General features: G+C 35.3%; 1 protein-coding gene and 1 pseudogene across 1 annotated transcript; one reads left to right on the plus strand and one right to left on the minus strand.

The window, feature by feature from the left end:
- Positions 1 to 398: 398 nt before the first annotated feature.
- Positions 399 to 1,082, minus strand: LOC106392740 (annotated as a pseudogene).
- Positions 1,083 to 8,925: 7,843 nt separating this feature from the next.
- On the plus strand, positions 8,926 to 9,683 carry LOC111212525 (ethylene-responsive transcription factor 11). Its single transcript, XM_022714083.2, has one exon. The coding sequence runs from the start codon at positions 8,996 to 8,998 to the stop codon at positions 9,500 to 9,502; it is 507 nt and encodes a 168-aa protein (XP_022569804.1). The 5' UTR covers positions 8,926 to 8,995; the 3' UTR covers positions 9,503 to 9,683.
- Positions 9,684 to 15,250: the final 5,567 nt, after the last annotated feature.

Here is a 15,250-nt window from a genome sequence, read left to right on the forward strand (position 1 = left end):
ACTTTATTGTGACAGTACTGGAGCTCTACACATAGCCAAGAATCCTGTTTTTCATGAGCGGACCAAACACATAGAGCGAGATTGTCATTCAGTTCGAGAACGGTTGGTGACTGGTCAGATCAAAACGCCTCATGTGAGATCGGAGAACCAACTAGCCGATCCGTTCACTAAGCCACTCTACCCTACTCTGTTTCATAAATTTATGTCCAAGATGGGTTTTCATCAGCTTCTAACGCCATCTTGAGGGAGACTATTAGTGTATATAACACACAATTGTAAAATAAGTAGCTAGAGTAGAGGTTAAAGTAGTTAATTATACACATGTATATATAGTGAACATTGTACACATTTAATTTTTAATGAAGATATTTCATATTATGTTGATTGCTAATATACTCTTAGGAATATTATTACACTACATAGATTTTCTAGAGAATGGAACAAAATGTGTACATAACTAATTACTTTGTATATATCTACTACAAAACACGAATGAATACATTATTCATATGACGTATGTATGCATTCCTTAGACTACCTTATTTATGGAACACACCCGTAAGTAGCAAAGTTGAAGATCATATCCATCATAACTTCCAGGTTTATTTTAGCTTCTTATGTCTCTGTTGCGAACCTAGACTTCCATGAGGCACTGGTCCAGGATAAGGAAAACCTCCTCCGTAAACCGGGCTAGGGTTCCAAAACCCGTAATCTCCGTACAACTTTGGTAGAAATCTATTGGATTTCACCTTATAGGAAGAATTGATATCTTGAGAAGAAGATTTGGAAGTAGAAAAAGAGGATTTTGCCATTACGGTCGAGATGATGATGATAACGAGCCAACGAGGGTAGTTATGAGAAACTTAGACATGCTAGAAACATGAGGAACCATAATCAAGATTCTTAGGATGTGCATGATGTTCCTACCTTTTTGAGATATTTAAAACCTGATTAGATAGAGGAATACAGCCCGTGCGTTGTTTTAATATTTCTTTATTTTGTATAATAATGACTTTAACTTGTTTTACATAAGGTATAATGTAATTAAAAGAGAGCGTCTGAGGACTCAATAGTGTTTTTGGCTATCACGTCATACGAATGAAAAAGATCATGAGATTTGCATGTACTTTTGCTGTTTATATTTTATTTCATACTTTATACCATTGGAAACGAAATCACGTTGGTTACAATTAAACTCTTGTATGGATTCTTTAGGACGTAAGACATAGCACAAGCCCAGGAGTTGCTAAGGCCCACATTTTCTTCTGACTTAGGGATTTGATTTGTTTTCACATTTTTCTTATTCTTTTGGTATAGCTGAAATATAACTCAGTCATGACTCATGGCTCATGAGTTGCGATTTGCGAAGGACCCCAACCAACGCTGAAACCTGAATCCTCAAAGCTCACTGCACCAGCAAGGAATGGAACTCGAGAATGTAGCATAGCAGGGTACGACCACTAGGTCTACCACTGTAGTGCTATTTGTTTTCACGTTTTTCAGGTTTAACTTAAACTAACATCAGTTTTAAACTAAGGAAAAATGATTATTGACTTACATGAAGTACTAGTCATCACATGGCTAACCATGCAAACTAAACTAATGTATACCTATATACCTAGCCACAAGAAGTATATGCTATGCACATCCTTCAACTTTATGATGTTATGTAATTAACATCACGAGTTTAATTTTCATTCATCCAAAAACTGATGTGGATGTCAGATATCGTTTAAATATCTTATTTCAACAATTAAAATATGACTGTTCCAACTATAATTTAACTAAAATTAGATTTTGACCCACATTTTAAAACCGTAAGAATATTTTTAACAAAATCTAATTTACAAAATCAATATGTTTTAACATTTTTTGATAAGTAGTGTTTTAACATTTTATTTTAGTGTATTTTAAAACTATATGATTGTATTATTTTTATTTAAATGAATGGAATTTTTGTTTATGAAAATATATATAAAATAATTCATTAACTTAATAATTTAATATTAAACAAATAAAATGTTAGAGTCAATGAATTGACATCAAAAAAATTTTATAAAATTTTTTTTTATCAAATAAGTATATATCAGACAATTAATCAAACGAATTACAGAAATTTTATTAAAAGTTCATACCAAAACAGATTAAAAGAATTAAAAAACTAAATTAAATAATATCTTATATAACTTATATTTAATATAAATAAAAATAATATATTTATATTGTTTTCAGATACACTAAAATAAAAATATTAAAACACTACTTATCAAAATTTATAAAACATATTGATTTTATAAATTAGATTTTGTAAATTAGATTTTGTAAATTAGATTTTGTTAAAAATATTCTTACACTTTTAAAACATGGGTCAAAATCTAATTTAGATAGATTACCGTCAGTTATGTCACATTTTAATAGATGAAACGAAATATTTAAACGGTCTCTGATATACACATCATTTTTTGAATGAGTGAAATTAAATTCGTGACGTTAACTACGTAACATCATAAAGTTAAGGGATGTTGTCATACATAATATATACTTCATACAGCTAACTATACATTTGTTTAGTTTGCATGGTTAGCCATGTAATGGTCAATAATTCATCTATTCAGCAATCACTTTTCCTTAAACTAACATCAGTGTCCCTTAAACTAACATCAGTGTCTCATGTAGGATTCAGTAACCAGCAGAGTAGTTTACACTTTTGTAGTTTGTTGAATAATTTACACCTCATGCATTCTGTTGACGGTTGCATATAGGCTTATAGCTTACACCTTCTACCAATTTCTTTTTTGTCATCTAGTAGATTAAGATTATATCAAACATTCGGTTACACGCATACAATAACGACAATGTCTGAAGCCAAAAGTCGGCGAGGTAACAAGTACCACCCGAAGCCAAGAGCCGGCGAGGTAACAAAAACCACCCGGAGCCAAAAGATAAACATAACTCACACCCTTAAAGCTAATATATAACCAAGAAAAAGGAGACAAAAGGCACAAGAGTGAAAACCAAGCTTCAGCAAGGAATGCTCAACCATGCACTCGAAGATGAACTTACCTAGCGAGACCTCATCAACCACTAACACCAGTAGAAAAGAGTAACAAGGAGGACTGGAAGCACACGAACATCACCAATACATATAACTGAACTAAAAGAGGTTAGAATCTTTAACCGTCGCTGTAAACACCCTTCAATCCCAACTAAGTCTCGCCATTGGACCTTGAAAGAGTTCTCCACGCGCCTCATACGCACCAACATACCATCACCCTAAGGCAAAGCCTAAGAAAGCTTTCCGACTACGTCTTATTCAACAGCCGGTAACTAGATAAAAACCACTCCAAATCCAACATTAACACGAGCAAATCAGCGGCAATCGACCATCACTGAAGCAAAAGCTCCAGAATAACATATATCTCCTTTCGATCCTCTCAAACACTAGAAATGGTCTCGCAAAGTGAAACATCTCTTTGACCCCTTAAATTAGACCTGTAGACACGGCAGTACTTACTAACACAGTAAAGTGCGGGTTCGTAATTTAAAAGAAATTCAGAAAACACAATCCTCTCTCTCAGCCACGAAAAAAAAAAAAAAAAAAAAAAAAAAACTCCATGGCCAAATCCACTACACACCACCGCGTCTTGATTCCAACACAAGATGAATCGATAGCAAACTCCGACGAATCTCGCGAGCGGTCACCGGAATCAACAAGAGACGCTTGACCAGAGCCCGAAACAAAGCAACAGCGGAGGGGAGTGACCGGGAAGCAAAGTGGAAAACAGAGCAAGGAGGAGGGAAGCCTCCGGCGGCCGGACGCGCGCGAACGCGCCGGACGACGCCGGAGCAGGTCTGAATTTTCATCTCTATGTTTTTCTCAAAAATGCACCTTCTACCAATTTCTTTGAAGCTAAAACCTAACGTAATATTATCGCATTAGCTTACACATTTTGTAGGATGTTGCATATCTTACACCAGCTAGCACAATATTGTATTATCCTAATCCTTTAAAAAATATTGTATTAGCTAATCTCTTTTACAAAACGTTGTATAGTTTACACCTTTGTTATCTGTTGTGAAACTAACATTTTTTCTAAAAATATCAGATTTAAAGCATATCAATATTTATTAGTTTATTTTAAAATACAATATTTTAAAGATGTTTTATTTGTTTTAAATTTTAATTAAATTTAATTATTTCGAAAATGATAAATGTAACCATAGTGAAAATTTTCTAATCTTATATAACTTAGTTGTGGTAAAGAATTAATAACTTTTCTTGTTAGTTAGAACTATTAAACAAAAACGCAGATTAACAAATATTTTGTTTAAAAACAATCAAAATCTTAGTAAGCTGTTGATCAATGATCATTATGTCCGCCGGAAGTCCCTAAGCTCGACGAGTTGGTAATTTTGAAATCTCCTTCCCGAGTATAAACTAATGCATGAATCTCATGATAGAAATATAAAGTTAGATATTATGCTTTTCGTTTGTAAAGAGTTTTGTACCGATCTTAGTAAAATCAGTTTGATTATTAACTATTAATAAAGAGGTTTGAACTACATCCACTAACTAATTTTAGGCAACATTACTTATATTATATATATTAAGGCCCGTCCTATGATCCATTCAAGTGAACATGTGGCTGTCCTTAATCTAAGATGGCTGTATATTTATTTGAAAATAAACACGAATTAGACTTATTTTATTAGTACCAGAAAACACAATATTTTTTTAACATATGATTTCATTGATTTTTTAGATTGCCATATGATACGCGACGAATAATAGACTTGGTCAACGAGGGACATGCTTTGATCCAAAATGTCTCCAGTGTCCCCCATCTTGACCATCATGAAAATCTAAAGTCTTCGTTGTTATTTTTCTCGGCACGTTCCAATAATCAATTGACCTTTATAATTAAAATTTCTTAAGATATTTAACCAAAAATTTCTTAAGATACTTTTATCAAAATTGTGATGTGAGTTTCATTCATGCATCAACCCACTGTTTTGTTTTACTCGTATAATTATATTCCAGTGTTCAATTTCTCCGTTACACATTTAAACAACTATCATTAGAAGTTCTGACTTTTGATCCAAAAACATTTCTGACTAAAAAACAAGTAACGCGTAAGGCGTAAGACGTAAGTACATGTCCGTTTCGGAATAGTTCGTGACCCAAATGAATAAAAACAAATCCTGATATTGATGCATCATGACCGCGTATAAGGTGGGTCTATCCGTCTATGGATGAATGACTGACTTAAAAACTTTAATATAATATATCTAGGGTTTCAAAATCTATAAAACTTGTTTTGTGAAAAGTGATTTGTTTGCCACAGGTTCTCAAACACAAATAGTTGTAAATTAATATTACTTTTATGTATTAAATAAATATATAAATATATATATATATATATATATATATATATATATATATATATTTATTTATTTATTTATTTATTTATTTATATATATGACATGCATGTATAAAATGATTCAACATATAGCGAGAGTGACTTGTATGCATGGTGCTCAATTGCATTTTAGACGCTTAATAGTGGAGGATTGTTTTTGTGAAAAAATATAGTTGAGATTTGCCAGTAAAGATTTGAGAGTTTCCCTGGAGCCATAGAGTTAGATGTTAGCTTGAAGGTAGATTTAAGAACCTTACAACAATATAAATTAAAATTACTAGGAAACTGCATTATCCAATTTGAGGTTTCTAACATGCTTGTGGGAGCAAGCTACGCTACAGCTGTTGCAAAAAAATAAAATTCAGGCGAATGACAAAGGTCGGATAGCAGCTACTTTCGTCTGTGTTAAATGAAATGAACAATTAATATATTTAAGTAATTCAGTTATCATAATAGTATGTCCGCATGTTGTGGTCAAGTGGTATGTAAGATGTGTGAATGTGGTAAAAAATTTCCTTCCATTGAGATAAAATCATCACAGCTATGTGGAAAGTTTGTATTTGGACTTTGATGCATACAGTTTATTCGGTCGTCCTGTAATAAGCAATTCGGTTACCCCAGACATTATTTGGAAAAAATTCAAACACAAATTAGTTAGTGTGGTTATTCTTCAGAGCAAAATTAACACTGCAGCACTAAATGTTTTTATAGCGGAGCTGATGTGATCACACGATAAAGTATATCAAAAGAAAAAAACAACAACTCAGTTATCAACAATTATACGTAATTTATTCATCAAATTGATATATGTGTTGCTTATATATTGATCAACAGTTACGTCGATAACGTTGATTGTATCGGATATCAGTTTGGTAATACTATTTTTGCTACAAAAATTGTGAAACAAATTATTTATCCCGAAAAAGGAAAAATCAGTGTTTAAGAAGACCGACCGAGTACATCTAATACTCCCACCATTTGACAAAGAGTGTCACTTAGACACTTTTCACACATATTAAAGAACTTATTAAAATGCATTTATATTTTAATTAATATCATATATATAACTAATAGTATTTTAGATAAATCGATTTATTTATAAAATCAATGTATTTTGCAATTAATTTTCAACTAAAAAGTTATATAAATTGTATTGGTATTATGGAATGACACTCTTTGTAAAACAAGAAAAATGAACTAAATTGACACTTAATATGAAACAGATCGAGTATATGTGGGGTCTATTGTGAAATCATGAGCGGACGAATCTTTCAAACTTTGAAAGCAATGTGGGATTAACATCTGGGACGGTGGGAAAGCCAGGAAACCCGCAACACAATTTCAAGACTTTCTCTTAAACCCCAATTTTTAATTAACATTGTTATTATTATATACTACGATAGCTATATATAAAAATACTGTATGTTTTCCGTCAGTGTTTGTTCTCCGACAGTTTTACAGTCCTGTGTCTTCGGTTTCAAACTGATCTTCATGCTCTCTGGTCTATACAATGTGTACATTTTTTGATTTTTTATTTTTTCATAATGTGCTTTTTAATCAACACATGATTAAGTAATCAAGTTTTAGGACAGAAATAGATTTGTGTTTTTAAGCATGGTTTGTTATTTTACCATTTATCATGTGTAAAGGCTGTGTACTCGAGCATCCGTAACCGCATGTGACACCAATTTGACTGTTTGCATTACTGGCTCGGTTTGTTTTAAGAAAATTTGGACGTTATGTCAAAGATTTTAATCATAATTTGTTTGTTATAGATGTGATGAATTTTGAATTTTGATCATAATTAGAATACTACTATAAATCCCTTTTTTAGATGCAGCTTGAAATACTCAGATACGATCCATTCCACCTAATTGTCTTTTGTTTTAATCGTAAAGTTGGTGTTTTGTTTTAGAGATATTCTAACTTAGTCTTGGCCTGGTGGTAAGGCCTGGTGGTAAAAGGCTCACATCTGTGAGTACCGTCCTGGATTCGATTTTCCTTGACCACCCGGAGCATCTTAAATGATAAAAAATCACGGATCCTGCGGATCTCGTAGTGATTAGTCCTTAGACTTAGAAAATTTTTGGGATCACACTACGGTTATAAAAAAAAAAAAAGATATTCCAACTTAAAAGCCACACATTTACACCCAGATTATTCATTAATTATGCTACAATATTATCCTCTCGTAAGCCACATTTACACTCAGATAAGCATACCGAATAGTATAACATTTAACATTAACGCTATATTTACCTCTTTTAATATATTTTAAATAACTAAAAATTAATGAAAATATGATTTAAGAAGGACATACTTATAACAAAGTTGATTTTTTTTCTCATGAAGATTTTTTTTCTCATGACACCTGGTCTATTAATAATATAATTAAGATATTATTCTGAATTATTTGTTTACAAACAAAAGGATAATAATGAAAAAACTCAAGATATAATAGTTTTCATCAACTGATTAAAATTAAAGTTTGTAGAAAGTAATAATTTAGTGGTATCCTTTTAAAATAATATATTATAATGTATATCTCGAGTTTAAGTAACAAACTGAATTTGCTGTAATTTCAATAAGAAAATATATACTATTTTTTAATAACTAAATATATTTAATAACTAGCTATATTCAAATAAGAATTTGCTTTAGTTTTAATAAGAAAAGATATATTATCTTTAAGAACTGTATATATATAATAACTGATCTTGTATTTTTCCCAAATTGATTATATAAACACAAGGATGAAAGACATGGAGGAATACATAAGTTGGTGGAAAATGCAGATTATGTTGTTAATTAAATTAATAGATTATTTTTCGTATTTTCATAAATAAAATGTTTGCATTCCCTTAAAATTAATAAATATTAGATTTTTATTGTTAATTTTTTATTGTTAAGAACATATAATTATATATTTGAGAATATGTTGGGTTTAATTTGACATCAGATAGTTTTATACAAATAAAATGTTAGAGTCAACAAATTAACATCATATAAGTTTATAATTAAAAAATTATCAAATAACTATATATCACAGATTTAACAAGAAAATTAAAGATATTTTATTTAAAATTCGTAATGAAACAGGCTAAAATAATTAAAAACAAAATTATGTAATATTTTAGATAATTTTCTTATGTAATATTAATATAAAATAATATAATTATATAATTATAAAAGACACTAAAATAAAAATGTTTAAACATTACTCATATATAATGTTACAATCTATTGATATTGTAATTAGATTTTGTAAAAAAAATATCCGCGCTTTATAGTTTGGTTAATATCATTAAAGAAAAAACCACTAAAAAGGCAAGAAAGAAAAGTGTTGAAGAGAGAAAAAAAGCTTCTTCACTCACTTTCCCCGTCCGTGTCGTGGAGACAAAAACAAAGATGCCACGCAACTCAATCCATAATTACGATACTACCACTCAGCCGCCCCTCAGTCAAAACCGCGGTTCCTATTTTTTGTTTATAAATACAAATCTCTCTCTCTCTCTCTTTATTCTCAAACCACCACACAAACACACCAACCTCTTGAATCTCTCCTCTCTCTCTATATGGCGCCGACAGTTAAAACGGCGGTAGTTAACACCAACGGCGGAGACGGCGGAATCAAAGAAACCCGTTACAGAGGAGTGAGAAAGAGGCCATGGGGTCGTTACGCCGCCGAGATCAGAGATCCGCACAAGAAGACACGTGTCTGGCTCGGAACGTTCGACACTCCAGAAGCAGCCGCTCGTGCCTACGACAGAGCTGCTCTTCGTTTCCGCGGCGCTAAAGCGAAAACCAATTTCCCTTATACCTACATGGTCGACAACAACGAGAGCCCGACGCAAAGCAGCACCGTCGAATCATCGTCGATTCCGGACCTCAATCTCGGATCCGTCGGTTCGAAACTCCCTTTCCCGAAGGTTCAGGTCAAGCCTGGGATGATCTTGTTCGATGAAGAGTCGACGAGGAGTGAATCGGACTCGTCGTCTGTGGTGATGGATCGTAGTCCGGAGAGACGGTCACGTGTGTTATTGGATTTGGATCTTAATCTCCCTCCAAAGCCTGAGGACTAAGATGAATTATCAAATGGTCTGAATCGAGAGTAACTATAGATGAAGCTTGTCTCGTTTATTATTAAGTTGGTGCCAGTGTAGAGAATGTTTTGTTCTCATCTGCTGTTGTTTATCGACTAATTGTAACGTTTTCGTTTAATTTTCTGATCAGCAAAACTTAGTAAATCTGTTTTGGCATGAATCTTTTTGACGAACACATAAAAAAAGAAATAAAAATTGTCGGCAAAGAACAAATATAAGTCGTTTCTTTTTTATCTGTATACAATTATTTGAGGAAAGGGCAGAATAAACAAAAGGAGAAAATACTATGGGGATTATTGGTCAAAGACAGAATTTTGCTGTCTCAAATAAAGGCGCATAGTAAATTAGTAGTTTATTTGTTTTTTGTTGTTATGGAATTGTGTCACAAATAGCATAAGATCTAGAAGCCTTATCATGTTAACGTTTTTTTGTATAAATGTAAATACTATTCCAAAAAAGAAAGAACAAGACTTTAGTTACAAGCGTTTGAGAAGTACTATAAAGTCTATAAATATTCCGAAAATATAAAATAAAATCCTGATGAAACTATGAGCGGAAACCAGTGAGACACCGTTTATGGGAATAAACGTGCAAGGAGAGTGTAAGCTCAAGATTGTGAGCGTGTTCGAGCTGAGCTAAGAGTGTGTTACACATTGCAGTGATTGTGTAACACCGTATGACGAGTTTGTTACGAGTGATGACGTGTCATAAACTTATGGAAATAGAAGATATTGCTTGAACGTGAAACAAAGAAGATCTTCTAGTTTGCAAGATTTTAGGAAATAGAATATTGTTTTTTTCGTGTCTACTTAATGAGATAATCTAAGAGAGTTTTAGGTCAAGCGTTAAGTGAGAAAAAGCTAGAACAAGAGGTTTGTTCTTGTCGGCTACAGAGATCAAGTAACAGGTGTTTAGCTTGGGTCTTTGTGATTTAGATTAGAAACTGATCTGTCGCTAGTCGTGTGTGACATAGCATAAATCAGATTAAACAGATCTAGGAGATTGTTTAAAAGGTTTCTAATATACAAGAAAATGTTCTTGAAATCTCTTGTGTGTGAGTTATAATTTGGGTGTCTCTGAACTTTCAATTGGTATCAGAACGGGAAACCTCTGTGGTATCAAGTACTACTTACAGGTTGGGATCCTGCGGATTTCATGGACACCATGAAGGAACTTTTACACATTCATAAGACTATCATGCTGGACAGTACCAACTTTGGTCACTGGAAAGTAAGGATGCAACACATCATCAGAGGGGTTGATGAAGATGCCTGGACATCTGTAGAAGATGGTTGGAGTGCTCCTACTGTTGTCTTGGAAGATAAGTCTGTAGGTCCAAAACCTAAAGACCAGTGGACTGATGGTGAGAAGAAGGCGTCTAAATTCAACTCAAAAGCTTTAACTGTCATATTCTCATCAGTAGATGTTGAGCAGTTCAAGATCATACAAGGATGCGAATCTGCCAAGCAAGCGTGGGATACGCTCATAAATCACTTTGAAGGGAATACCAGTGTGAGAAGGACACGTCTTGATCATCTAGCCTCTAAGTTTGAAAACCTGAGAATGAGTGACGATGAGCCAATTGATGGATTCATATGCAAGATCAGTGAATTGGCAAGTGAAGCGTCTGTCCTTGGAAAGAAGTATGAAGAAAAGGATCTGGTAAAGAAACTGCTAAGGTGTTTACCTCCACGGTTTGAAGCTTATAAAGTTGTACTTACACTGGCTGTAGACATATATGAGATGAAGTTTGATCAACTCTCTGACATTTTGAAAGTGCATGATCTTGAGAAAAACGACCGACAATCTATTAATCAGAAGAGCATTGCTTTCACAGCCGAGTCTAAGGATGATGGTCGAGTTACTAAGATTGAAGAAAACCTGAGTCTAATGACACGAAACTTCAACAAGTTTGTCAAGCGTATGGAGAAAGGTGGTGGTAGATTCAATGGACGCTACCAAAAGGATGATTATGAAAGGAGTAGCTCTCAGCACTCAAAGCATGATTCTAGCAAGAACACAAAGAAGTGTCATGAGTGTGAAGGTTACGGGCACTTCAGGAGCGAGTGTCCCCTTGCTAAGAGAAAAGAGCAAAAATGTATTGAGTGTAAAGGAATTGGGCATACACGCAGGGAGTGTCCTAGCATTCTCAAGAAAGAGAAGTCTCTCATCTGTTTCAGTGACACTGAATCTGAAAGCGAGAATGAAGAAAGTGAGCTGCACCTGAACTTCATGGCTCTAGTTGGTCGAGAAAGTGGAATGGTAATTGATGCTGGCAGCGATGGGGATGATGATCTTGAACAAGATCTTGAAACTGAGTACAAGACTCTGTTTGACAAATTCTCTGATCTCAGTCATGAGAACCTCGAGCTTCTGAAGGAGAAAGCAATGATGAAAGCTCAGATCAACATACTGGAACTTGACCAACCTACCACTAAGACAAAAACTTACTCAATTGACCGAGAGTCAGATCAAGAAGTTCTTGCACTAAAGAGAGCAATGACAGAACAGGAACGAGTTCGTAAAGAAGCTGAAGCACACGTACAAAGATTGAGTGATCTCTTAGCCGCAGAGACTGATCGAAGCAGGCTACTTGAAAGTCAACTAACTGAAAATCACAAGAAGGTCTGCATGCTCTCATCTGGTACTGCAACTCTTGATCACATACTTACATTGGGACAGTGCCCGAGTCTCAACACCGGTTTGGGATATAAAGGATCTACCTCAAAGGATACTGAAACGAAGTTTGTGAAAGAATCTCCTAATGAAGAAAAGAAACCTGAAGAGAAAGGAGTCCCTATTGAAAGAAACAAGAATGTCTTTCCTAAACCAAGAAGACTTGGAAACGGATGTCATTTCTGTGGGAAACGAGGACACAACGCCAGATTCTGTTACTTTCGAAGACATCAGTATGAGAGAGCATGGAGGTTGAACCTGTGCTTCACCGAACCAACTGCTTACGGTTGTGTATGGATTGCCAAACGTGATCTGTATCCGAACTTCAAAGAGAATACTCATTCTAAGATAAACACCAGTTCTGTTAAGTCACACACGGAAGCAGAACATGATCTAGTTTGCAACCTGGTGCGAGTGCAAGTAGACACAGAGATCGTGAGTAATGTTGCTTATACCTCTGCTGAAGAAGCATCATAATCGCAACTTCCATGGTATTTTGATAGTGGTTGCTCAAAGCATATGACTGGAAATGAAGACTACCTTGAGAAACTCGAGCTCATCAGAGGTGGAAAAGTTACTTTTGGAGATGGTGGAAAAGGCAAAATCCGTGCAATTGGAATAACCTCCAAACCTGATGTGCCTAAACTCTCAAATGTTTACTTTGTTGAGGGTCTTAAGGCAAATCTGATCAGTGTGAGTCAACTTTGTGATGAGGGATTAGAGGTTATCTTCAACAGCAAGGAATGTCATGCCGTTGACGCAAGAAACAATGTCGTGCTAAGGGGTATTCGTTCCGGAAACAACTGCTATCTTTGGAGACCTTCCTACGTGTGTTTTGCAGCTGCTGAATCCAAACTTGATCTCTGGCACAAGAAACTGGGTCACATGAACACAAATGGACTCTTCAGACTCGTAAATGCTGAAGTAGTAAGAGGTGTCCCTCATTTGGAGAAACAAACAGAGACAGTATGTGGAGCATGCTGTCAAGGAAAGCAAGTCAAGGTACAACACAAACAAATTTCAGAGATCAGATCTACACGGATATTGGAACTGGTTCATATGGATCTCATGGGTCCTATAACTCCTGAAAGCATTGCGGGTAAGCGATATATTTTTGTATTGGTCGATGATTTTTCCAGGTATACATGGGTGGACTTCTTACCCAACAAGTCTGATGCCCTTGAGAGTTTCAGAATCCTTGCTCTTCAGCTCAAACAGGATAAAGGAGGAATCATTCAGATCAAGAGCGATCATGGCGGTGAGTTTCAGAATGAGCAGTTTGACAAGTTCTGTCACAGTCAAGGTATCCGTCATCAGTATGCCGCTCCAAGAACTCCTCAACAAAATGGGGTTGTGGAAAGAAAGAATAGAACATTGCAAGAAATGGCTAGAGCAATGTTGTGTGGAAACAGTGTTCCATCCGGGTTCTGGGCGGAAGCAATCAACACTGCGTGCTATGTGATAAATCGGGTCTATGTCAAGCCAAAGACGAAGACTACTCCCTATGAAATTCTCAAAGGTAAAACACCGAACCTGAGTCACATGCATGTGTTTGGATGCTTGTGCTACATTCTGAATGACAAAGAACATCTGGGAAAATTTGAAGCAAGAAGTGACGTAGGGATGTTTCTGGGATACTCAGTGAACAGTTCAGCCTACCGTGTGTTTAATCAGCGTACAAAGTTTGTAGGCGACAATGTTAACGTAGTCTTTGACGATAGCATTGGATTCTATGAGGCTCGTGTAACACAGAGAATAGACGGTGTCACGCCAAGTTCCTCAAGACAAGCTGAGAATGAAGCTGAGAATGAAGTGAAAGAGGAGTCTGAAGAAGACGATGAACCTGAGATGACCAAGGTCGATCTTAATCAAGGAAAAGTACACAAAAACCACTCCTCTTCAGATGTGATTGGGGGACTGTTTGATGAAAGACTTACAAGAAAGAAACAAATCGACTTCAAAGAGATGTTAAAGTTGGCGTGTTTCATGGTGAAGATGAATGAAGTGGAATGCTTTGTGTCACTTATTGAGCCTAAGAACATTCAGGAGGCATTGGATGATGAATTCTGGACTGAATCGATGCACCTGGAACTTGAACAGTTTGAACGACTTCAAGTGTGGGAACTGGTACCAAGACCAAAGAATGTAAACATCATTGGAACCAAGTGGATTCACAAGAACAAGACTGATGAGGAAGGGAATATCATTCGAAACAAATCGCGGTTAGTTGGACAGGGATACTCTCTGATCGAAGGAGTAGACTTTGATGAAACCTTTGCTCCAGTTGCACGACTTGAATCAATACGACTACTGTTTGGAATGGCGTGCAATCTGAGAATCAAACTCTATCAGATGGTTGTCAAGAGTGCCTTCCTAAACAGTGTATTACAAGAAGAAGTCTACGTAACACAACCAAAAGGGTTTGAGGATCCACATTTTCCGGATCACGTTTACAAACTCAAGAAAGCTCTCTATGGGTTGAAACAAGCTCCACGAGCTTGGTATGACCGTTTGACGGAGTTCCTGTTACAAGCTGGTTTTCAAAGAGGTGGTGTGGACAAGACACTGTTCATCGGAGAAAATGGAGATGACATGCTGATCATTCAAGTTTACGTGGATGATATCATTTTCGGAGGAACGTCTAAGCAAATGGTTGATGACTTCGTGAAGACTATGACAAAGGAATTTGAAATGAGTATGGTTGGTGAACTGAGCTATTTCCTTGGACTTCAGATCAAACAACTAACCGATGGAATCACAGTGTCACAGAGTACCTATGCCAAAAATATCATCAAGCGATTTGGAATTCAGACAAGTAAGACTGCAAAAACTCCTATGAGCACAACAACCAAACTTTCCAGAGATAGCGATGGGAAATCAGTTGATGAGAAACTCTACCAAGCCATGATTGGAAGTCTTCTTTACCTCACGGCAAGTCGTCCTTATCTGTGCCTCAGTGTGGGGATTTGTGCTCGCTATCAAGCTAAACCAAAAGAGTCTCACATGAATGCAGTAAAGCGTATTATCAAATACGTGAAAGGTGCCCTTGAC

The sequence above is a fragment of the Brassica napus genome, chromosome C7 (assembly GCF_020379485.1).
Source record: "Brassica napus cultivar Da-Ae chromosome C7, Da-Ae, whole genome shotgun sequence".
NCBI lineage: Eukaryota > Viridiplantae > Streptophyta > Magnoliopsida > Brassicales > Brassicaceae > Brassica > Brassica napus.